This window comes from Capricornis sumatraensis, chromosome 14 (genome assembly GCF_032405125.1).
Source record: "Capricornis sumatraensis isolate serow.1 chromosome 14, serow.2, whole genome shotgun sequence".
In the NCBI taxonomy this organism is placed as follows: Eukaryota; Metazoa; Chordata; class Mammalia; order Artiodactyla; family Bovidae; genus Capricornis; species Capricornis sumatraensis.
Window position 1 is genome coordinate 42,638,635 of NC_091082.1, and position 26,213 is coordinate 42,664,847.

Sequence of the window (26,213 nt, forward strand, 5' to 3'; positions counted from 1 at the left end):
TTGTCTCACCTTCTCTAGCTTCATATATATCAACTTGGAAATTCCTCTTGGCAAGGAAGCATGCATTTAATGATCCAACCTAGGAAATCAAAGCAATTTTTTTCATATTTTTATCTGATTTCACAAATATAGGGAATTTTTGCTGGCTAAGTGTTGAAGCTGAAACTCCAGTACTTTGGCCACCTGATGAGAAGAGCTGCCTCATTTGAAAAGACCCTGATGCTGGGAAAGATTGAAGGCAGGAGGAGAAGGGGATGACAGAGGATGAGATGGTTGGATGGCATCACTGACTCAATGGACATAAGTTTGGGTAAACTCCAGGAGTTGGTGATGGACAGGGAGGCCTGGTGTGCTGTGGTTCACGGGGTCGCAAAGAGTCAGACACGACTGAGAGACTGAACTGAACTGAAGTGCAACATCATGTGTGGCCATAGCCTTAGTCATCATATTGATTAACCCAGTCACTAGTGGAAAATGCCATTTGCAAGAATAATAGCATTAACTGAAGATTAAACTATATAGTTTTCAAGGAAGATTTAGGTTTTTTTTTCTTTTTTAACTTTCATATCATGAGATATAACTTTCATACAGAATGACCACAAACCATGAGTACGGTTTACAGAATAATTAGAAAAAAAAAAAAACCAAACACCCATTTACTGACTCTGATCAAAAAAAGTAGAACATTTCCAATCTCCTATAGCTCCCCCAGCTTCCCCATAATTACAATCCTCAAACTTTCTCCTAGAGGTAAATATTCTGACTTCTGTGATAACCAAACTTGGCTTCTTTATAGTTTTTCCACTTAGGTGTACATCCCTAGGCAACATAATTTAATTTACATGCTTTTGATACTTGTGTATTTTTTTGCATCTGCTTCTTTAACTCACTTGGAGAAGGAAATGGAAACCCACTCCAGTATTCTTGCCTAGAGAATCCTGTGGGCTGAGGAGCCTGGTGGGATGCTGTCTATGGGGTCGCACAGAATCGGACACAACTGAAGTGATTTAGCACCAACAGCAGCTTTAACTGACTAGTATGCTGGTGAGATCATCCGTATGATCCCACATAAACTCCAGGCCATCCTTTCATTACTGGTTGATTCTTTTTTTTTTTTTTTCCTGTTTGATTCTTCATTGTATGAAATCTCACAGACTACTGCAGATAGTGACCGCAGCCATTAAATTACAAGATGCTTGTTCCTTGGGAGAAAAGCTATGACCAACTAGACAGCAGAGACATTACTTTGCCAACAAAGGTCTGTTTAGTCAAAGCTATGGTTTTTCCAGTAGTCATGTATGGATGTGAGAGTTGGACCATAAAGAAAGCTGAGCACCAAAGAATTGATGCTTTTTAACTGTGGTGTTGGAGAAGACTCTTGAGAGTCCCTTGGACTGCAAGGAGATCCAACCAGTCCATCCTAAAGGAAATCAGTCCTGAATATTCATTGGAAGAACTGATGCTGAAGCTGAAACTCCAATACTTTGGCCACTTGATGCAAAGAACTGACTCATTGGGAAAGACCCTCATGCTGGGAAAAATTGAAGGCAGAAGAAGGGGACGACAGAGGATGAGATGGTTGGATGGCATCACCGACTTGATGGACATGAGTTTGAGCAAGCTCCAGAGTTGGTGATGGACAGGGAGGTCTGGAGTGCTACAGTCCATGGGATCAAGAAGAGTTGGACATGACTGAACTCAACTGAGCTGATTTAGCCATTTTACTGTTGAAGGACATTTGAGTTGTTTCTGGCCTGACAATATTATTTTTCCAGTTTTATTGAGATATAATTGATACATTGATTTTACAAGTTTAGAGATATACAGAATAAGGGCTTGATGTATGTGAATATTGTGAAAAGATGGCCTGAGAATATTAAGAAGCTGCAAAGAACATTTCCATACATGTATCCTGGTGCACGTGTGCATGATATTTCTTTAGCGTTTTATTCACAGAAGTGGAATCTCTGGTCAAAGGTTTATGTATCTTCACCTTTATTATGCCAAACTGTTTTCCAAAATTTTGTACTAATATGTTTTCCCACCAGCAGCCTCTGAGAGCTTATATTTGCCTGATGTTCAGGCTGGGTTTAGAAAAGGCAGAGGAACCATAGATCAAATTGCCAACATTCACTGGATCATAGAGAAAGCAAGGGAATTTCAGAAAAACATCTACCTCTGTTTCACTGGCTACACTAAAGCCTTTTGACTGTGTGGATAATAAAAAACTGTGGAAAAATCTTAAAGCAATGGAACTACCCTACCTATCTTACCTGTCTCCTGAGAAACCTGGATGAGGGTCAAGAAGCAACAGTTAGAATCCTGTATGGAACAACTAACTGACTGACTCAAGATTGAAAAAGGAGTATGGCAAGGCTATGTATTGTCACCCTGCTTATTTCACTTATATGCAGAGCACATCAAGCAAAATGCCAGGTTGGATGAGTTACAAGCTGGACTCAAGATTGCCAGGAGAAATATCAATAACATCAGATGTGCAAATGATACCACTCTAATGCCAGAAAGTAAAGAGGAACTAAAGAGCCTGGTGATGTGTGTGGATCATAATAAACTGTGGAAAATTCTGAAAGAGATGGGAATACCAGACCACCTGACCTGCCTCTTGAGAAATCTGTATGCAGGTGAGGAAGCAACAGTTAGAACTGGACATGGAACAACAGACTGGTTCCAAATAGGAAAAGGAGTATGTCAAGGCTGTATATTGTCACCCTGCTTATTTAACCTATATGCAGAGTACATCATGAGAAATGCTGGACTGGAAGAAACACAAGCTGGAATCAAGATTGCAGGGAGAAATATCAATAACCTCAGATATGCAGATGACACCACCCTTATGGCAGAAAGTGAAGAAGAACTAAAAAGCCTCTTGAGGAAAGTGAAAGTGGAGAGTGGAAAAGTTGGCTTAAAGTGCAACATTCAGAAAATGAAGATCATGGCATCCGGTCCCATCACTTCATGGGAAATAGATGGGGAAACAGTGGAAACAGTGGATGAATTTATTTTTGGGGGCTCCAGAATCACTGCAGATGGTGATTGCAGCCATGAAATTAAAAGATGTTTACTCCTTGGAAGAAAAGTTATGACCAACCTAGATAGCATATTCAAAAGCAGAGACATTACTTTGCCGACTAAGGTCCGTCTAGTCAAGGCTATGGTTTTTCCAGTGGTCATGTATGGATGTGAGAGTTGGACTGTGAAGAAAGCTGAGTGCCGAAGAATTGATGGTTTTGAATTGTGGTGTTGGAGAAGACTCTTGAGAGTCCCTTGGACTGCAAGGAGATCCAACCAGTCCATTCTGAAGGAGATCAACCCTGGGATTTCTTTGGAAGGAATGATGCTAAAGCTGAAACTCCAGTACTTTGGCCACCTCATGCCAAGAGTTGACTCATTGGAAAAGACTCTGATGCTGGGAGGGATTGGGGGCAGGAGGAGAAGGCGACGACAGAGGATGAGATGGCTGGGTGGCATCACTGACTCGATGGATGTGAGTCTGAGTGAACTCCGGGAGTTGGTGATGGACAGCGAGGCCTGCCGTACTGCGATTCATGGGGTTGCAAAGAGTTGGACATGAGTGAGCAACTGAACTGAACTGATAGCATCTTCAATGATGAGAATCTCTTTATTTTCGTGTAGTAACATTTATCAGAGAAGGCAATGACAATGCACTCCTGTACTCTTGCCTGGAAAATCCCATGGACAGAGGAGCCTGGTAGGCTACAGTCCATGGAGTCTCTAAGAGTCGGACACGACTGAGCAACTTCACTTTCACTTTTCACTTTCATCATTGGAGAAGGAAATGGCAACCCACTCCATTGTTCTTGTCTGGAGAATCCCAGGGATGGGGGAGCCTGGTGGGCTGTGGTCCATGGGGTCACACAGAGTCAGACACCACTGAAGTGACTTAGCAGCAGAAGCAGCAGCAGTAGCAGTAACATTTATCAATCTTTTATACTATTGCTAATGCATTTGGTATACTGCTTAAGAAAACTTTCCCTACTTTGAGATTATGAAGACTTTTTGTTTACTGTCTTCTTGGAGCTTTAGTGTGTTGCTCTCCTAAATAGCTTTATACAGATTGCAGTGATTTGTTTATCACTACTGAGCAACTTGAATTTGATAACATCATCTACATATAATTATCACAAATTTTCAGCAGCATTCAATACTGCTAACTAAACTTTCTTCTTGAAACACTAAACTTCCTTCATTTTCTTTTTTTTTATGCATCTCTAGCCATTTCCTCTTTTTGTCTTTCACCCATGCAAAGAAGGACGATCAAATGTTGGGGCTTCTATTTTTTTTTAGTTGGTGGAAAATTATTTTACAATTTTGTGTTGTTTTCTGCTGTACAACAACTCAAATCAGTCAAATATTATATATATATATATACATACACATATACATATATAAATATATGTATGTATGTGTGTATGTATATATATACCTTCCCTCCCCTCCCACCATCCCACCTCTCCATGTCATCACAAAGCACCAGGCTGGGCTTCCTGTGCAATTTAGCAATTCCCCATTACCTATTTTGTATATGATAGTGTTTATACGTCAATGCTATTTTCTCAACTCATCCCACACTCACCCTCCTCTGCTGTGTCCACGGGTCCATTCTCTGCTAGGTTCATCAGTACCATTTTTCTAGATTCCATATATATCTGTAAATATACAGTACTTGTTTTTCTCTTCCTGACGTTTCTCTCTGTATAAGAGACTCTAGTTTCATCCACCTCACTACAACTGACTCAAATTCATTTCTTTTTCTGGCTGAGTAATATTCCACTGTATATATGTACCACATCTGTCAATGGACATCTAGGTTGCTTCCATGTCCTAGCTATTGTAAATATTGCTGGATTGAACATTGGGGTACATATGTCTTTTAGAATTGTGGTTTTCTCAGGGTTTGTGCCCAACAGTGGCATTGCTAGGTCATATGGTAGATTTATTCCTAGTTTTTTAAGGAACCTGGATACTTTTTTCCATAATGGCTGTATCAGTTTTCATGTCCACCAAAGTGCTGGGATTTCTTAAGCATCCATCGTGGTCCATCTTCTATATCCATGGTGATGCAGAAACTTACATCTCCCACTCAGATCTCCTTTTTTGAGCTCATGCATATAGATGTTTAAGGGCTTCCCAGGTGGTTCATTGGTAAAGACTCTGCCTGCTAACAGGGAGATGTGGGTTCAGTCCTTGGGTCAGGAAGATCCCCTGGAGAAGGAGATGGCAAACCACTCCAGTATTCTTGTCTGGGAAATCCCATGGTCAGAGGAGCTTGGCAGGCTATAGTCCATGGAGTCACAAAGAGTCAGACACAACTTAGTGACTGAATACCAACACAACCACACATATTTAATTGATGTAGCTTAAAAAATGTCTCAAAACACCTCTGAATCAACAGATACAAATTGAAACTTATGATCCTTGCCCCAAATCATGTCAGTTCTCTTCACATGGAATGGATGGGATATCTCAGAGAATGGCATCTCATCCATCCTGTTGCTCAAGCTAGAAATCTAAGAGTCATCTGTGGCACTTCTTCATTCTCCACATCCAATCCATTCTAAGTTCTGCCAATTCTACCCTGTAATTTTTCTCCATCTATCCATCTCTTCTCATTTTCACCATTCTGCTGCTAGTTATCATAATCATTCTGCTTGATTAATGTCAAGTTTGTTTCTATTCTATTAACATTCATCTGACTTCTTGACCATTGATTCTCTACAAGCAGTCATTTAAAGACCATTTAATTCTCTACAAGCAGTGTAATGGTAAAATAGGCCATTTGAATGAACTCTTCTGATAAGAGAAAAAGAAAGCCCAGACAAGTGAACTTGGCATTTGGAGCCACACCTAGGGTTATCTACTGATTGCAGAGGAGGCAAAACATTTCAACAGAATTTTGGATAGACCCATGATGCTACAAGGACAAAATCTGGAGTTTAGGACACATACCCTGACATCACGCTCAGGAGGGTTTAATAAATGCCCAGGCTTTGGGTTAGGACTCTCAATAAGTATCTAAGAAATAGGGTCAACTGGAAATAAATCAATGATCAAAGGGACCAAAGTAGGTCTAAGAATCTTCTCTAGCACTGATTGGATTGTGTCCATCCAGGATTGCTGGTAACCACAAATATAATCCTCCCAGCAAATATGATATAATCCTCCCAGAGAAACATGACATCACTGTAGGTCAAAGATTTTCTCCATAATATTTTTAAATTATGGAGATCATATCACTTTCCCACCTCAGCTTTGCTAGCCTTCTTTCAGCTGCTTGTTCTCACCATGCTCTCCTTCACCAAAAGATTTCAGTGGTGAACCATCTTCTCCTCTTTTCTCTTTCTAGTAAATGCCTATTCATCCTCAAGTTTCCACTCAGCTTTACTTCCTTAAGAAAGCCTCCTTTAGCTGTTGTAATGATCTCAAACTCCCTACTTATGAGTTCTCATAGCACTACAGACTTCTCCTTTGAGAAGCATTAAGCGTTGAACTGTGGTTCCCCAAATTCATATCGGGCTTCCCTGGTGGCTCAGTGGTAAAGAACCTGCAATGCAGGAGACTGAGGAGATGTGAGTTCTATCCCTGGGTTGGGAAGATTCCCTAGGAGGAGGAATGGCAATCCACGCCAGTATTCTTGCCCTGGAAACCCCATGGACAGAGGAGCTTGGAGGGGAGGGCTACCATCCATAGCACTGCAAAGCATCAGATATGACTGAGCAACTGAGCGCAAGACTGAACATGAAATTCATATGCTGAAGCCCTAACCCCAGTACCTCAGAGATGACCTTTACAGAATTAATTAAGTTAAAATTAGGTCACTAAAGTACCCCTAAACCCAATATAATGGGCATATATATAAAAAAGGGGAAAACTGAGACACTCTCAGAGGGAAGATGATATAATGAGACGCAGGGAGAAGACAGCCATCTACAAGGCAAGGAGAAAGACCTGGACAGATCTTTCTCTCATAGCCCTGAGAAGGAGCCAACCCTTTTGACACCCTGATTCTAGACCTCTAGCTTCCAGAACTGTGAAATGATAAATATCTTTTGTTAAATCACCTGCTTGTGGTACCTGGTTATGGCAGCCCTAAGAAACTAATAGAAAGTGCTTATCACAACTGAAAGCTTACATCCTTAGGATATTCCTATAATCAATATCTATTTACCCCACTGAGCTGCAAACTGTTTTTGCTCATCTTTTTATCCCTGGCCAAAAGCATTGTGTTTGAAACATAATAAATACTGGATTGATATTTGTTGAATTTATAAATGAATTACATTTTTAAGTAAAATTTGTAACCAAATCAAGCCACCTATGTATATCTATGGAAAGGAAGAAAACCACTGGAATCAAGCAGAGTGGGATTCAGCCATGTGGTTGGAATAGAAAGCAAGGAGTTGAAGTACTAGTTGGATTGAAGGACAATAGCAATTAAGCTAGATGGGAAGGAAGGAAAACAGAAAAGGCTAATGAATGAGGGGGGTAGGAGGTCCCTGTGAAGAACAGATGTAGCAGAAGCAACTGAATGAGAGAGTTAGGAAGTCAGGAGGTTTTGAACAAAGAACCCTATATCCAATATTATTATTGTAGATGAGGCAGTTCTGTGGAATGACAGTGTCAAGGTCCAGGGTGTCATCATGGGACTTGGAGGCTGAAGTACAGTGGAGGTGGAAGGGGTTGAAACCAAGGAACTGAGAGGCTAGGGGATTGGCTAAGACAACAATGCAAACTTTGATAGTCACTCAAGGCAATGGCAGGGCTGGGATATAGAAAAAAGATTAGGTGTGAAGTCTTCAATATTGGGTGGAAATGGCCTAGAGGTTGATTGATGACAAAAGTGAGGAGACAGAGGTGATAAAAAAGTGCAGGTAGCCTCAAAGGATTTACAGATAAAAATGGAGACAGAAGCTGCAGGCTGGAAGTTGCAGTGTAGAGTAAGGATACCATGGCAACTTCCAATCATGAGATGCTTGTGCTGTGGGAGAGGGCTGTAAGACTGTTGCTGTCCTCAGGTTTAAGCTAAGGTCAGGAGTCTCAGGGGCAATGCAGTAAGTAAAGAGAAAACACTGGAAATTTTGCATACCAAAAAACAGATCCAGTGGACTCTGTGCAAGATTTTAGAAGGAACAATAGCCAAGAAGTCAGCAGGGAGACAGGATTCACAGTGCTGGATGCGGGTAAATACTAAACTAGAGAAGCTCTGAGATGTGAGGCTGGGGGGTTCACAGCAGCCCCCAGTGGATGTGGGAATAAGTAGAGGGCGCTGCACCTGGGCAGTGTGTAGGGGACCTATTAGTACAGTTGTGGAGTCACAAGAGCTTCCCAGGTGGTACAGTGGTAAAGAACCCACCCGCCAATGCAGGAGATGCAGGTTTAATCCCTGGGTTGGGACGATCCCCTGGAGTAGGAAATGGCAACCCACTCCAGTATTCTTGCCTGGGAAATCCCACGAACCAAGGAGCCTGGTGGATTACAGCCCATGGGGGTTACAAAAGAATTGGACACAACTTAGTGATTAAACAATAACAACAACATATCACTCTGGTAGGGGAGGTTGATAATGAGGCCAAAGGTATATGAGGTGGGGGATAGGAGGGAGGTCCAAGCAGTGGAGAGGGGGCACAGAATATGTGTATACATGTGGCTGATACACTTCATTGTACAGCAGAAACTAACACAACATTGTCAAGCAATTATATTCTAATAAAAAAATAATATCTAGTAAAGGCAATAGTAATAAGTTGTATCAAGGAAAGAAAAACTGTAAGCTAACAGTAAAGTTCATACAATAAAATAAATTTCTTCAAATGGCTAAATTGCTCTGTTGCATTAGAAAAAAAAAATAGAAGGGATTAAAAGCTAGATTGAGTAAGTCTCACTGAAGAAAAAAAAGGTTTGTGAATCTCCTCTTTCTTTCACAGTGTTATGATCACTGGAGAAGGGAATGGCAATCCACTCCAGTGTTCTTGCCTGGAGAATTCCATGGACAGAGAAGCCTGTCAGGCTACAGTCTGTGGGGTCGCAAAGAGTTGGACACAACTGCGCAACTAATACACGCACACACAGTCCATGATCATAACTGCTTTTATGCTTATGGAAAACAGGAGAGGAGAAGGATATTGATCAGGAGACCAAGAGGGTCAGGAAAGCTGGAATGAGGGTAGAGGAAGTAATTTAGAAATTAGTTTTTTCTTTTATTTCCTTATTTACTGGGGTATAGTTACTTCACAATGTTGTGTTAGTTTATGCTGCACAATGGAGTGGACCAGCCACATGTATACATATATCCCCTCCCTCTTAAACCTTCCTCCTAACCCACATCCCATCCACTAGGTCACCAGAGGGCACTGAGCTGAGCTCCCTGGGCTGTACGGCAGGTTCCCATTAGCTATCTCTTTAACACATGACAGTGTATATATGTCAGTCTCAATCTCCCTATTCATCCCATCCCCCACCCCGCTCCCTGTCTCCACACACCCATTCTCTATGTCTGCGTCTCTATTCCTGCCCTGTGAATAGGTTCATCTGTACCATTTTTATAGGTTCCACATACATGTGTTATTATACGATGTTTGTTTTTCTCTGCCTGACTTACTTCACTGTGTATGACAGGCTCTAGTTCCATCTACATCTCTGCAAATGGCCCAACTTCATTCCTTTTTATGGTTGAGTAATATTCTATTGTATATACTGGGAAAATAGTCCAGGGAGAAAGACAACAGGACACACAAACCACAATCTAAACAGCAGAAGATCAGTGAACTTAATATAGGGAAATGATATAACTGAGAAGGACCATATGGGGCCTTTCCGGGGAAGTCCATTCCCCCATAACTTCTGCTTTAGCTCCTCTCTGAAGTACCTAGATAACAGTACCTGATGCACATTTCCTGAGTCACTTTTTAACAGATGTGAAAACTCCACACCAAATGGAAGATGTTAGCTACTCGATGATTATGAGTACACAGCCCCAGACCTCCTTGAGCCTAAGGACTGAATGTTAACCCCTGCAACACCACCCTTTCCTTCACTATCAACCAATCAGAGAATTGTGCATGAGCTGATCATATACCCTGTGACCATCACCCACCCTCTCCACCTCACCTGGCCTTTTAAAATGCTTTGGTGAAACTCTTCAGGGAGTTCATGGTTTTTTGGACATGAGCCACCAGTCTCCTTGCATGGCCCTACAATAAACATTCCTCTGCTCTAAACTGACATTTTGGTTCGTTTAGCCTCACTGTATGTCAGGCACACCAACTTTCCTTTAGTGACAATAATAGAAAAGTAGAGAAACGGAGATTCAGATGCAAGAAGAACATTCATTTGTTTCCAGGGAATTCAACTTGAATTATGGAATAAATGAGTTATAACAAATGATGTACAAATATTAATAAGAGTCATTGATTGGGCTCAGAAAGGGCTCATTTCCAAGCCAATGACCTACTCCCATGGGTTTGTTATGTTACTTTTCTTTGACCAAAATTTGATTCCAGGATCTAGGGAGACAAAGCTGACTCAGGTGAAGATATGTTTCAAATTTTTCTAAAGTTGCTAAGTGTTGATCCCTACCTCGCCAACACTTCCTGTATGGTTGCCAATCAAGCCTGCATAAATAGTTCCTTATGAGCCAGAAGGAAAAGAAGGAATATCACATGATATGGAAATAATAGGATTAAGTATAATCTTGTTTCATGAAAATTTTAAGCGCTAGAGAGGGTGAGGGTTAGTAGGATCTCTTATGCATTGCTTGCAGTGATTTCAAGTTTGAGTTTTCACATCTCTGACAAATCAGCAATTCCTCTTCAAGGCATATACCCAAGAGAAATTCCCAGAGACATATGCCAGAATATCCAGAGCCACAGTTTTCATAACTGAAAATAAATAAAATTCTGGAAACAGTTTAAATAGCCATAACAGAGGTAAGGACAAATAAATTATGGTATGCTGCTGCTGCTAAATTGCTTCAGTTGTGTCCGATTCTGAAATTATGGTATAATTACATGATAAAATAGTATAATATGAATATATGAGTAACACTATGAGTAAAAAAAGTCCCAGATGACTTCAAACTGCCTGATACTCACATAATAAAGACAACTACAACTAAATCACATGTATGTGTATATACACAAGTTTTAGAAGTATATTTGTTATTTATGTGTGTGTGTGTATATATATATATATGACCAGCGTATATCATGTATACATCATAAAACTTTTACATATATTTATGTAAGCAAGAGAAGCAAGATTTAGAGCAATGTAATGGGTTTTTCCAGTGGTCATGTATGGATGTGAGAGTTGGACTGTGAAGAAAGCTGAGTGCCGAAGAATTGATGCTTTTGAACCGTGGTGTTGGAGAAGACTCTTGAGAGTCCCTTGGACTGCAAGGAGATCCAACCAGTCCATTCTGAAGGAGATCAGCCCTGGGATTTCTTTGGAAGGAATGATGGGAAAGCTGAAACTCCAGTACTTTGGCCACCTCATGCGAAGGGTTGACTCATTGGAAAAGACTCTGATGCTGGGAGGGATTGGGGGCAGAAGAAGGCGACGACCGAGGATGAGATGGCTGGATGGCATCACCGACTCAATGAACAGGAGTTTGGGTGAATTCTGGGAGTTGATGATGGACAGGGAGGCCTGGCGTCCTGCAATTCATGGGGTCGCAAAGAGTCGGACACGACTGAGTGACTGAACTGACTGAATGGGTGGAAGAGAAGCACAGAGGTTATTATAAGTCATTGCATGCTCAGTCACTTCAGTTATGTCTGACTCTTTGCAACCCTATGGACTGTAGCTCACCAGCCTCCTCTGTCAGTAGGACTCTCCAGGCAAGAATACTGGAGTGGGCTGCCATGGCTTCCTCCAGGGGATCTTCCCAACCCAGGGATCAAACCCTCATCTCCTTTGGCTTCTGCATTGGCAGGTGGGTCTTTACCACTAAGCCACCTGGGAAGCCCCGTTATAAGTCACTGTACTGTATCAGTTCCAGTTGAGTGGTGAGTTCAAACGTACTGCTGCTGTTTCTTATTATTAATAAGCACAAAAGAATAAACAACAATGCTTTCTCCAAGGCCAGTCATAATAAGATGTCCAATTCTGTATTACTAAGGTTTGAATCCATCCTAAAGGAGATCAATCTGGGTATTCATTGCAAGGACTGATGCTAAAGCTGAAACTCCGATACTTTGGCCACCTCACGCGAAGAGTAGGAAAAGACCCTGATGCTGGGAGGGATTGGGGGCAGGAGGAGAAGGGGACGACAGAGGATTAGATGGCTGGATGGCATCACTGACTCGATGGACGTGAGTCTGAGTGAACTCCAGGAGTTGGTGATGGACAGGGAGGCCTGGTGTGCCGCCATTCACGGGGTCACAAAGAGTCGGACACGACTGAGCAACTGAACTGAATTGAACTGAAGGTTTGAATAAAACTAAAAGGAAAAGTTATTTGTAGATATTATATAAATTCAGCTAGAAAGATTAGTAACATGGCTTATAAAGTACTTTTTACACTCACTCTAACTTTATTTCTCCTTCTCACTTCTATGTAAAATGCTCTTGATCAGGAATTGGACAGTAGCCCACCATGCTCCTCTGCCATGGGACTCTCCAGGCAAACATACTGGAGTGGGTTGCCATGACCTCCTCCAGGGGATCTTCCTGCCCCAGGGATTGAATCTGAGTCTCCTGTATTATGGGGAGATGCTTTACCATCTGAGCCACCAGGGACTCTTTAGTTGTTACACAGGCAAAAATGCTAGGAAGACTCAAAGATATAAATAGAAAGGAAAATATGTGTATATCATGCTAAACCCAAAACATACTATTGGGTAAGGCCCAGCTGCTTCCTGTGCATCAGTAAGGAGGGAGGCTGGTGAGAGGAGCGAAGAAACTATATGTGGTTAGACTCCTAGGAGCTATTAGCAGTTTTCATGCCAGTTCTTAGAGTAAAGCCTGAAAGTGAAAAGTCACTCAGTCTTGTGCAACTCTTTGCAATCCCATGGACTATACAGTCCATGGAATTTTCCAGGCCAGAATACTGGAGTGGGTAGCCTTTCCCTTCTCCAGGAGATCTTTCCAACACAAGGATCAAACCCAGATCTCCCTCATTTGCGCGGATTCTTTACCAGTTGAGCCACAAGGAGAGCCCAAGAATACTGGAGAGGGTAGTCTATCCTTTCTCCAGCAAATCTTCCCAATCCAGGAATCAAACCAGGGTCTCTTGCATTGCAGGCAGATTCTTTACCAACTGAGCTATGAGGGAAACCCAGACAGAGGTAAGCCTGGACATAGACTATTATGAAAAATCTCCATATTTGTTTTGCAGCATCAACAGTTCGCAGTAGTAAACAGTTTTGATTAAAAAAAAATAATGTGAAAAGTAAATGTTTTATTACAACTGGCTTAGCTTGTTTGTGCTTCAGCAGACTCTGAGGCGATTCCTTGGTTACGTAATCATGGATTTACCCAACTTACTGCTCTTCCATTTCTCCATTTTCTCTCTTCTAACTTCCTACTTTAAGGGTCATGTGCCTGGACCCCACTGTGGACCATTATAGTGATACCTAACTTACTAATTTAAAAGATAATTTGAAAATTTCTTTTATATAAATGTGGAGTTACGCTTCTCAGGCATTCAGCCAGTGTATATCATGTGAATATCATGCTGAGCATTAGGATCTACTACCTCTCCGCTGATTCCCATGTGACCTTGGCAGCAAGGATTGTTCAAGTATCCACTGATCATGAGAAAACTAAGTTTATTGGATTGGCCCAAAATTCATTCAGGTTTTCTATAACATCAGGAAAACCCAAACAAACTTTTGGGCCAATCCAATATAAATGCAGACCTTAATAGGAAGAGACATCATGATTTTTAAAATGTCATACTTTCTATGCCTTTTAATATAGTATGTTTGAAATTGATCTGATAATGTATTGTTAAACATCAGTCAACTAATTTTGACCTCATGGAGCATATAAAACTCTCCCTAGTCACATAGATTGCTTGTTTCTGAGTCTGTCACCAAACAAGCTTTAGCAAAGCCTATTAATAATCTCCTACTCATGGAACTGATGCCCCATCACTTCAGTCCTGTCCAACTCTTTGTGACCCCATGGACTGTAGCCTGCCAGGCTCCTCTGTCCATGGGTTTCTCCAGGCAAGAATACTGGAGTGGGTTGTCATTTCCTACTCCAACTCATGAAATTAATGTAATGTTAAACATGTGTCAACTATTTTTGACCTACTGAAGCACTTAAAACTTTCCCTAAGAGTCATAAAGATTGTTTGTTTCTGAGTCTATCACCAAACAGGCTTTAGTAAACCTGTTAATAACCTCCTACTCATGGAACTATAGCTTGGTCTTTGAAGAATTTGATCTTTGACCATAGCAATGTAACGAGAAGAACCAGATTGTTAATTGCACTTACTCTGAAATAAGCAAATAAGAATGTCTTCATACTTTGTAACTATTACATCTGCTAGAATTGAGAAAGTTAAAGTATTAGTCTTTCAGTCATGCCCGGCTCTTTGCAACTCATGGACAGTAGCCTACCAGGCTCCTCTGTTCACAGGACTCTCCAGGCAAGAATACTGGAGTGGGTTGCCATTCCCTTCTCCAGGGGATCTTCCCAGCCCAGGGATCAAACCTGGGTCTCCTGCACTACAGGCAGGTTCTTACCATTTGAGCCATCCGAGGGCTCTAGAATTGTGAATGTTGCGTCAAATGTTTTATTATTTAGATCTTACTCTGAACTCTCTTACCTGTATCATCTGTATTTGGTCTCTAAGGTCAAGCAACAGTCATGATTTTCCTTCCTTTGTTGATGATAAGATGAATGTCCCACACATTTTCAAGTTGGGGCTCTTAAGAAAGTTTGTTCGTGACTTTTTCTCTAGCCTAGATACTCCTCCAGAACACCATCTCTGACTACTGAACCTCTCTTCCTGGGTGTCTTCGTAGGAGGATTCCTAGGAATCTTCATTTCGGCATACCTCACATTCAACTTATTCCCCTCCTCAATCTTCAGACCCTTCTCCTCCTCTGCATTCGTTCTCTTAGTGAATGACGACTCTACCTGCTATTTCACCCAACCAGGGTAACTCAAAGAATAGTTAATGCCCTCTCTACCTACAAATATATATTTAACGAGGTAACAAGTCCTATTTATTGCACCTTTCAGATCTCTCTGAAAATAGATCTCCTTCCCATACCTTCTGCTGTTCATATATGGGGCTCCCCTTGCCTATCACCTGAACTACTAGAAGTTTTCTAGTAATTCTTCCTCCCCATCAGTTCAGTTCAGTTCTGTCACTCAGTCATGTCCGACTCTTTGCGACCCCATGAATCGCAGCACGCCAGGCCTCCCTGTCCATCAGCAACTCCCGGAGTTCACTCAGACTCACATCCATCGAGTCCGTGATGCCATCCAGCCATCTCATCCTCAGTCATCCCTTTCTCCTCCTGCCCCCAATCCCTCCCAGCATCAGAGTCTTTTCCAATGAGTCAACTCTTGGCATAAGGTGGCCAAAGTACTGGAGTTTCAGCTTTAGCATTATTCTTTCCAAAGAAATCCCAGGGCTGATCTCCTTCAGAATGGACTGGTTGGATCTCCTTGCAGTCCAAGGGACTCTCAAGAGTCTTCTCCAACACCACAGTTCAAAAGCATCAGTTCTTCAGCACTCAGCTTTCTTCACAGTCCAACTCTCACATCCATACATGACCACTGGAAAAACCATAGCCTTGACTAGACAGACCTTTACTAGCAAAGTAATGTCTCTGCTTTTCAATATGCTATCTAGGTTGGTCGTAACTTTTCTTCCAAGGACCTATTTAAGTCATATTTCCAGAAGAGCTGGCTATTGTCTAAAACAGAAATTGAATGATGCAGTTCCTTTCTTAAAATCCTTCATAGGCTCCTCATAAGTCTTTAAGAAAAAGTCCCAAGTTTTCAACATGGCATAAAAGATTCTTACATTTGATCCCAGCCTCTCAAGCTCATTTTTTTTTCTTATTCTCATGTACTATCTGTAAGAGGTAGACCAAAGTCACTGTATATTTCCCGAATATGCCTTGTACTTTTATACTTATGTGCATTTGAATCTAATGTTCCCTTTGCCTGTGCTGTTTTCTCCTCCTTAACCTTCATTCAAGAATCATATCCTCTGTACAATTTCTCTCAGTGTCTCTCCAACTCCAAAAGACGTGTTTTTTCTTCTTTAATTCCATGGATGTGTATATATGTTTTAATATCTTTCCTAATTAGCTGAATTATTTATTTACATTCCTGACTGACTTTCCCACTAAGCTGTGAATGCCCAGGGATTCATGATATGTGTATGGCTTATATTTTGTCCATCTTTCTATTTCCAGTACAGACCTGATACTTAGTAAAAGACTCAACAGTTTGTAATGAAAATTTAGAAAGTATTTGAAAGAAAATGTAATCTTCCACAACCTTACCACCAGGGAGAACCAGTATTAACATTGCCTATGTATATAAAGCAAATGATATTTCTTCTTAAAATGGTAGTAGGATATATATTTTATTATATAATTATCTTTTTAAAAGGAATAGTATACTGTGAATGTATTTCCAAGTCATAAGATATTTTAAATCATAATACTTATGAATTGCCTTAATTTTGTTGTATGCAATGCCCTTATATTTGTACATTGGAGTTACTTTAAATTTTTAGGGTTACAAACAATTGCATGGTACCCACTGAGTTCTTTGGGTAAAATCACAATAATGAAATGGTCCATCAAAGCACAGGTTTTAGTGACAGGGACCAAACTCCCAGAAACTTCTGAGATCCATACTCTCTTTCTGTCTGCCCCATTGGTTCTTGGGCCTTAGTATCAGGAGGAACGGAGGAACTTATATTGTTTAGTATCAGGAGGAATTTATATTGCTTAATTATAAACAGGTAATGAGAAAGGAGTAGAAGAGAGTCTGAGATAAGTTGAGGAGAGGGTTTTGATGGCTTGGAGTGTGGCAGGAGTTAGTTGTATCTTCTTTGGTTTTGCTTTTGGAATAACTGCAAATTACGTGGAAGAGGTTGAGAGTGAACGAGATTTTTAGAAGGTTTTGTTACAGGTTTTGTACATACTCCAGATCTGGTGTATTTGAGAGTCTATATTAGATTCTAATGCTTTTAACTCCCCTCAGATTAAAGGACAATCTTCCCTCTAAAGGCAAGGCATTGCTGAAGCTGACTTTCAGAGAGAGAGGGAGCACGTTGCTTTCTTCATTTCCTCCATATTTTTAAGACTATCAGCATATATTTTTTTCAAATTGTCTTCAAGAAAAAAGTACCAACTAAGATTATCATCACCAGTGGAGGAGTGTTTTTTTCTCTTTGAGTTGACAGATAGATGAATAGCTGAATGAAGAGATGTGTATGGACAGATGGACAAACAGAGTATTTTGGAACCAATAAAAAGGAACGTGAACGTGAACGTGAACGTAAAGTCGCTCAGTCGTGTCCGACTCTTTGCGACCCCATGGACTGTAGTCTACCGGGCTCCTCTGTCCATGGGATTTTCCAGGCAATAGTACTGGAGTGGATTGCCATTTCCTTCTCCAAGGAATCTTCCCAACCCAGGGATCGAACCCGAGTCTCCCACATCATTAACAGACACTTTACTGTCTGCCATCTCAGCCAAAAGGCCGAGAAGCAGAACACTTTCTTGGTAGGCAGTTAACAAAACTGATCTGTCTAAAGTTATTGATTTCATTTCAGATACTGTTCATTAGGCAGCAAATGAACTAAACTCTGAACAAGGACTTTTGTTTTATGTAGGTGAGAACAGGGTTTATGAGGTACTTTATCTAACAGTGTAGCAAAAAATACTCAAAATGTTAGTCAGAGATACGTGAGTGAGATAGCTGAAAGAAAACTTATTTGGTGAGAGGAATTGGAACATAAGCAAAACTACAAGAGAAATTGATGAAAGCTAGTAGAGTGAGATGAAAACTTGTCTCTTACTTATTGAGCAAATTCAAGATGACATCTGTGGTCACAAAGAAACTGACTTCACTTCTGTTTTTACAAGGTGCTAGAAATCAGGGCAGTAATACAGGTTTATCATACATAGGTTTTTGTGCCTGAGGAGTGGAAAACAAGAGTGAAGTGAATAGATATTTTAATATTAATGAAACAAAATAATAATAGTTATTAAGCTATTTGCATGGTTTGGCTCATCAATATTTGCATAAAGTAAAAAGTATACACTTGAACCAACTATTAGTTCAGTTCAGTTCAGTTCAGTTCATTTCAGTCGCTCAGTTGTGTCTGACTCTTTTCAACCCCACGGATTGCATCATGCCAGGCCTCCCTGTCCATCACCAACTCCCGGAGTTGACTCAAACTCATGTCCATTGAGTCGGTGATACCATCCAACCATCTCATCTCCAACCATCATCCCCTTCTCTGGCCTTCAATCTTTCTCAGCATCAACTATATAGAGAATTATCAGTTCAGTTCAGTTCAGTCGCTCATTAGTGTCCGACTCTTTGTGACCCCAGGAATCACAGCACGCCAGGCCTCCCTGTCCATCAGCAACTCCTGGAGTTCACTCAGACTCACGTCCATCGAGTCAGTGATGCTATCCAGCCATCTCATCCTCTGTCGTCCCTTTCTCCTCCTGCCCCCAATCCCTCCCAGCATCAGAGTCTTTTCCAATGAGTCAACTCTTCTCATCAGGTGGCCAAAGTATTGAGAGTTTCAGCCTCAGCATCAGCCCTTCCAATGAACACCCAGGACTGATCTCCTTTCGGATGGACTGGTTGGATCTTCTTGCAGTCCAAGGGACTTGCAAGAGTCTTCTCCAGCACCACAGTTCAAAAGCACCACAGTTCAAAACCAAAAATTATGAAACATTTGATGGTTTATACATGTCTAGAATATTTATTTTGGAGAAAGTGAAAAATCTAGGTGACATTTGATTTCTATGTTTATAAAGACTAGATTGAGAACAAAGCTAGTGACCTGTGAAGAAGGCAGTATGAAAAGGAAGCAGCAAAACTGTAGAGTTAAAAAACTTAGGGACCTAGACTTAGCCCATGATGAAGAATCCAAGACCTGGAGAGGGTAAGAGTTCCTGCACTTCCAGCAGATTGCAGCCTTTCCTGTGCATTCTCCTCACTGTCTTTTGCTGCTTCTATCCAACTGAACTGAGTGAAGAGTGAGCTGTGAGGTGGAAAGACCCTAGGGAGACAGGGCAGAAAACACTGTCTCGGGCCAATTTGACATAAGGTCCATTTTGAGCCTAAAAATTTGTGACAGAATTTAACATCTCTAGACGTGAGATATGGCAATGGCACCCCACTCCAGTACTCTTGCCTGGAAAGTCCCATGGATAGAGGAGCCTGGTAGGCTGCAGTCCATGGGGTCGCTAGGAGTCGGACATGACTGAGCGACTTCACGTTTACTTTTCACTTTCATGCACTGGAGAAGGAAATGGCAACCCACTCCAGTGTTCCTGCCTGGAGAATCCCAGGGACGGGGGAGCCTGGTGGGCTGCCGTCTCTGGGGTCGCACAGAGTCGGACACGACTGAAGCGACTTAGCAACAGCAGCAGCAGCAGCAGACGTGAGATATAACCTCTCATAGCATCACGGTCAAGCAGTTTCAAAGGAAGTTTCATCAGTTGTTGTTCAGTCCCTAAGTCATGTCCAACTCTTTTGCAACCCCATGGACTATAGCTCACCAGGCTCTTCTGTCCATGGAATTTTCCTAGCAAGAATACTGGAGTGAGTTGCCATTCCCTTCTCCGGGGGAATCTTCCCAACCAAGGGATTGAACCTGCATCTTCTGTGTTTCCTGCAGATTCTTTACCACTGAGCCACCTGGGAAGCCCCAATTTCACCAGTAGAGGCCACTAACAACTTGACTACTAGGGGACAGTGCCCCAATTAACAATAATAAGTCATGGAAAACATGTCTCCTTGACCTGATGTTTTGAACAACTTTACCCTCTAAATAAGCTCTTAATGAAGAATTTTGCTGGGTCAAACAAAGGGGAAAAGGAGTTGCTTGTCAGCTAGGGAGACAGAAGAAATGCTTCAATATTGCCCTAAAATACATCTTCAAAGTGTGTGCTAGAACAATGGACACACACTACAACAGCAGGCAACAACTAAGGCTGCTATTCTCAATAATCCTTACAGCTGAAACTCTAAATTTCAGCCAAAAAATGAGAGATCAGTAGCTGTAACTGTCACTGAAAACTCTGATCATTTCCATCATACTTGTAAACATTGAAAACAGTCACCTCAGCAGCAGCATTTCCAGATACCAAGAACCTGAACACCTACACATCTTCAGGACACATGTGCAATGGCCTTTCTTTTGACTTCTCTGTATTGTCATTTGGTGAAGAAAACAAGTCTCACTCTAACGTAAACTCATGTGGCAGTTTTTTACCCCTGGGTTGCCTTAGGTTAGAATTAGAAGACTGTAAAACTCCTTCCAAATGGCAACCCACTCCAGTATTTCTGCCTGGAGAATCTGAAGGATAGAGGAGCCTAGTGGGCTACATAGTCCTTGGGGTTGCAAAGAGTAAGACACAACTTAGTGACTAAACAACAACAACAAAACTCTTTTCGGCCTGAAAAGTAGAGATTGTTTTTTAAATCTTCTTCTTTTTTTAAATGTTAGTCCTTCAAAGTATTGCATTCATTATGACTCCATTCTGAAAAATAGTGTCTTTGTTTTACTTGCCCATAACATCTAAGAGCATGATCCTCCACTTTGTTCTGAAAGCAAACTCACGCACACAAGATATTTTAGTGTGTTTGACAGTACAAGACACTGGGATACCGTTATAAAAGAAAAGCGGGCAGGACCCAAAGATAAGAAAATATTTAGACTCGAAGTTACAGAAGCTTCTATGGGGAATAAACTATGCATATCTACAAATGTGGGTGGCTCAGTGGTAAAGAATCCACGTGCTGGTGTAGGAGATACAAGAGACACGGGTTTGATCCCAGGTTGGGAAGATCCCCTGTAGAAGAAAATGGCACCCCACTCCAGTATTCTTCCCTGGGAAATCCCATGGATGGAGGAGCCTGGCCGGCTGCAGTCCGCTGGGTCACAAAACAGTCAGACATGACTCAGCAAGTAAACAATTATCTCTTTACAATTATTATGTCTATAACTTTAACAGAATGCAGTCTGTGATAAAGGCAAGCACAGTCCTGTGTACATTCGCAGGAGATACACCCCCAGCTTCCGGGAGGTAATCCCTATTGCACGGGAAGGGATTGGGAGCAGTGTTTCACACAAGAAGGAAAATAACTAAGTGAGTATAGTGATTTTTGTAAATACTCAGATTAACATTCTTGCAAAACTGTTTTAATGTCTTTTCCCAGTCTTCAATAGATAAACTTTAACCAATTTATGATCATGGTTTACAATTTCTTTCACCTTTAGTTTCTCAAAGACTCCTTCATTGATCTATTGGTTACTATCTGACCTCTTTGACTTAACATATCTTCAAAGAACAGAAATCAATTGGTTAATCACAGAATCAGATGATCACTACATTAGAGCAAAGACAAATTCTTGAGTAATCTTTCACTAGGCAAGGTATCATTGGGGAAAAAAATCAGTTTGTTATATTATTTGGACTTCTGAGTAAAGGTTCTCGGCTCTTGCAGTTTTTCCCTTGGGGTCCAGAAAGAGCCTTTAGTGTATCAGCCTTTAATAATCAGAGATCCTATTCTAAAGGACTAGGATCAGTCCATGGGGAGGAAGATAAGGGGAAGGGTGAAACACACACACACACACACACACACACACACAAGAAAGTAGATGGGAAAGAAAATAATTTTGTCCTTTATGTATTGAATTTAACCTTCTTGAATCACTATGTAATCAGAATTCTTTTTTAATTTTTTAAATTTCCTCAATATTAAGTCTTTCATCCACTATGAAATTTCCTTTACCTTCATATCTTTAAGAAGAGTTTTTCATTCCTTTCATTAATTTATCTGTCAAATACTAAATAATGACATTAAGTAATATTAGGTGTGGTTCCAGCCACGAGAGGCTATATCCTTGTAGGAATAGATGCTTAATAAATAGCTTACCTACTTACCCCAAACAAATAAAGTATATGATTTCAGGTGCTGATAGGTAATATAAAAAACAAAAACATGGAAAGGATGAGGCCAGGCAGGTAGACAGACTCAGTTCCTGTAGGGCTTTTGGTAAGGAGTTTAGATTTTACTTTATTTGTAATGGAAGGTTTTAAGCAATGAATGGTAATTATCACACTAATGATTTGAAAGGTTGATTCTGGCTGCTGTGTGACTGCCTATGTATAAGAGTAGAAGCTGGGAGATCATTTAGGAGGAGGCTGCAGGAGTATGGATAAAGAATGATGCTGGCCCTAACTGATGGTAGCAATGACCAGAATTGAAATATATTTTCGTTATAGAGGCACCAAGGCTTATTGGTAAAACGAAAGAGGAACGGGGGTTTTCATAAAATGAAAAAAAAGAATCAGACATGATTCCTAAGTATGGACCTGAGCAATAAGGTGAAAAGAAGTCCTTTACAGAGGAATTTTAGTTGCTTTTTAAATATGTATATTAGTTCATGTCTTCCGTTTTCTATCACATGTATGTGTGCCCAGATAATGAAGTGGTTCAATGATGAAGAGTTCAAGTGTTATTCAGGGAGAAACCTGTGGATGATACTCACAATGACACTCACTTCCAAAATCATATCCAATCACATATTTGTTATCTCCCGTAGCTCAGTTGACAAAGAATCTGCCCGCAATACAGGAGACCCCGGTTTGATTCCTGGGTCAGGAAGATCTCCTGGAGAAGGAACAGGCTACCCACTCCAGTGTTCTTGGGCTTCTCTTACGGCTCAGCTGGTAAACAATCTGCCTGCAATGCAGGTAATCTGGTTTCAATCCCTGGATTGGGAAGATCTTCTGGAGAAGGGAAAGGCTACCCACTTCAGTATTCTGGCCTGGAGAATTCCATGGACTGTATAGTCCATGGGGTCACAAAGAGTTGGACATGACTGAGTGACTTTCACTGTCACTTGGATATCTAAGAGCCATTGTAAGAGATATCACTGCTGCCACCCTAATCCAAGCCTTGGACAAACACAACAGCCTCTTAACTGGTCTACCTGGTCTTAAAAATTTCCCAGTTCTTCTCTATATAACAGCCTAAGGAATCTTAAAATCACAGCTTGCTTTCATACTTAAAATCTTCCAACAGCTTTCCATTGCATCTAGGATAAAATCTGTCTGCCTTGCACTCTAAGATCCTAGGCTCTCTGGGTATATCATTCTCTGCAGCTTCAGTGGCTACTCCTTTCCAATCTCATTCTCTGTGCCTGTCTGTCTGCTCCAAGAAAAGTGCTCAGCTCTTTATCTCATTGTTTCTCTCCAGTCCTTCATCTACCCCAAAAGCTCTTTCTGTAGCCCTTCACATGATGGCTTCCTTCTCATTTTTCAGGTCATATGTCTCCTCAGAAAAGCTGTCCCTGACCACACTCTATAAATGGATACCTCAAGACCCTACAGCATTACCCTGCTTGAATTTTTTTGTAGTGCTTAGGCCTCACTGAACTTACTTTTCTTCTGCATTGTCTTTCTCCTCCCTGAATGCTCATCACTATATTTCTGGTACCTAAAACAATGTTGGCACATAGCTGGCACCCAGTAGGATTTGTTGATTCCATAAATTCACATTTTATGCAAAATTTTGATAGGAACGATTGGATTGAAGCCAGGTATAAAGTATGAAGAAATGAGGATGTGTGCCACATGCATCGGCCAACACAGCATGTGATAGTGAAGGAGGAATCAGAACAGGCCCTATCTTGAAAGCAGGACTCCATCTTGGGCTAGACTGTGGACTCTGAGCTATACGGCCAGTTTCCATGCCCAGTATCTATGGAAACGACAAACCAACTGGAAAACCAGGCACCAGGAAGGAGGAGCCCTGGGGCTCTTCCTTTGCTAAAAGAGTACCCTAATTATCTGTGTAACCAAATAGAATCATACATTCTGTTATACTTATTGAGGTATGACCACAGGCCTATTGATAATTGTCCACTGTTAACTACCTAGGCTTAAGGCAAATGAATCACAGGTTAACTTTGATTGTCAGGGAATATGGGGAGGTGAGTTTGTGCATGTAGGATATATAAGGTTTTCATAAAAACTGTTTGGGGGGTCCTTGGCTAAGAGAAGACTCTGCCTTGGGCCCGCTGGTGTAATAAACTGCACTTCACTATCTGCATTGTCCTTCTGAGTGAGTTTGTTTCCCAGAACATGTGGCTACAACAATAGTAAACCAGAAATGTTAGAACTGTCATCATACTTTAGGGAAAACACAAAAAGGAAGGCAACACCCAAGTCAGAATTAGCACAAACTGTATAACTCTATATGTGGTACAAAATGTACTCATTTACATACAACCTAGAACAGTGTCTGGGCACATTATTAGGCCCTCAGCAAATTTTCGCGGAGTAAATGAAATAAATAAATACCTATGATCTAAAAGTGTGCACATGATTAAACCAAAGGCAAAGCCAAAATGATTAAACTTTAACTAATGGGGATATTTTGATTCCAAAATAGCTGTTCTGCTAAGGGAGGGGAAAATACAGTTTCACTGAGGTAGCCCCACGTTAAGCAGAACTAGCTTTCCTATAATAACAGTGGAAGCAGAGAAGAGACACCCCTTCCCTCATCTTGCTAGATGTGGGACCATCTCAGCCCATTCATCTCACCTGCTCTGTGCCTCACTCCACCAACTTGGGACCAGCCAGATAAGATGACTGAATAAGTATTACTCCCACTTACTGAGATAACTAGTGAACATTCAATGTGATAATTCTGCCTTAACTTCATGTTTCTTGATACTTTTATTCTTACTAGACAGTATAAACTGTTATTAACCAAAGCAGGGCAAATGTTTTGATTAAAATAACTATTTACATTAATATTTGTTTTAAAACATAGTCTATTCAGGGATTAATCAAATTCAATTTGCTTTATTTTCTATTTTGAAAAATGCTATACAGAAAAAACAAGGGAAAACGGACACCTTTGTATTTAATGGAAATAAGATAGCTCTTTTAGGAAAGAGCAAACTAAACTAATACCACATTTTAAAAAGGTGAATTTAAATATCAGAAAAGTTTCAAAAGAAAGTGAACAATCCTTACAAGTGATTAATAATATTAAAATAAGTGAAATAGGTGAGGAAGATTAAAGGTATAATATCTTTATACAACAACAAAGGTGGTCAAAAAATACAAACTAACAGTTATAATATAAATAAGCACCACAGATGTAACATGTAATTAACGCCACTGTATGCTGCATATGGAAGTTGTTAAGAGAGTAAACCCTTAGAGTTCCCATTACAAAGAAAAAATATGTTTTCTTTTTCTGTTATTTTATATCTCTCTGAAATGAGAAATACTCACTAAACTTCTTGTGGGAATCATCTTATAATGTATGTAAGTGAAATCATTATGCTGTACATTTGAAACTTACAGAGTGCTCTATGTCAATAATACTGCGGTAAAACTGATAGAAAAAATATTAATAAAAGCAATTAATCTCTGATAAAAAAGCAAAAAAGAGTAATGATACTATAATACCACTACCAGGAATAATATATCCAAATAGATTCTTACCAAGCCACCACCAATGATAGCTATATTTTTCCTTTGAATATCAGAAGAATCCATCACTGCTGAAGTGTTTTTCACAGCTGTTACAGCTCTCGTCACAGAGAAAACTGACTCCTAGACACTGACTTCCCTTGTCTTTGCCTTAAGCCCCGCATTGGTGAGCCAGCAGCAGCATTTGAATAGGGCTGTTTTTCCTTGAACTTAGAACTTAGAAGGTAGCATTTAACCCATTATTTGCCTGAAGGACAGTCAGCTCAACTTTACTGGAAAGGGAATTTGTTGCAATAACTAAATTTTGAAAAATCCAGCCAAGTGAAGGCTGAACACTCTCCTATGTGTAAGACAGAATTTTTAAAGCACAAGTTTTGTGGCTTTTCTTCTTCCTTTTCTATACCATGTATTCTTAGTTTCATTTTCAACCATGACTAACCCATGAATGAAACTTCCCTGATCTGGTGTCCCAGAGCATCTTACACTT

General features: G+C 40.7%; 1 protein-coding gene across 3 annotated transcripts in view; it reads right to left on the bottom strand.

The window, feature by feature from the left end:
• KMO (kynurenine 3-monooxygenase) overlaps window positions 1-25,866 on the bottom strand; it is a 66,772-nt gene extending 40,906 nt beyond the window's left edge. For 2 of the 3 annotated variants that reach the window (XM_068985922.1, XM_068985921.1), the window contains exons 1-2: window positions 25,739-25,866; window positions 10-79 (exon numbers count right to left, since the gene is read on the bottom strand). In XM_068985922.1, the coding sequence (XP_068842023.1) occupies window positions 10-79; window positions 25,739-25,792 (124 nt within the window). In that variant the 5' untranslated portion in view covers window positions 25,793-25,866. The remainder of the gene's footprint in view (window positions 1-9; window positions 80-25,738) is intronic. The other variant, XM_068985923.1, reaches the window with a different exon arrangement.
• Window positions 25,867-26,213: the final 347 nt, after the last annotated feature.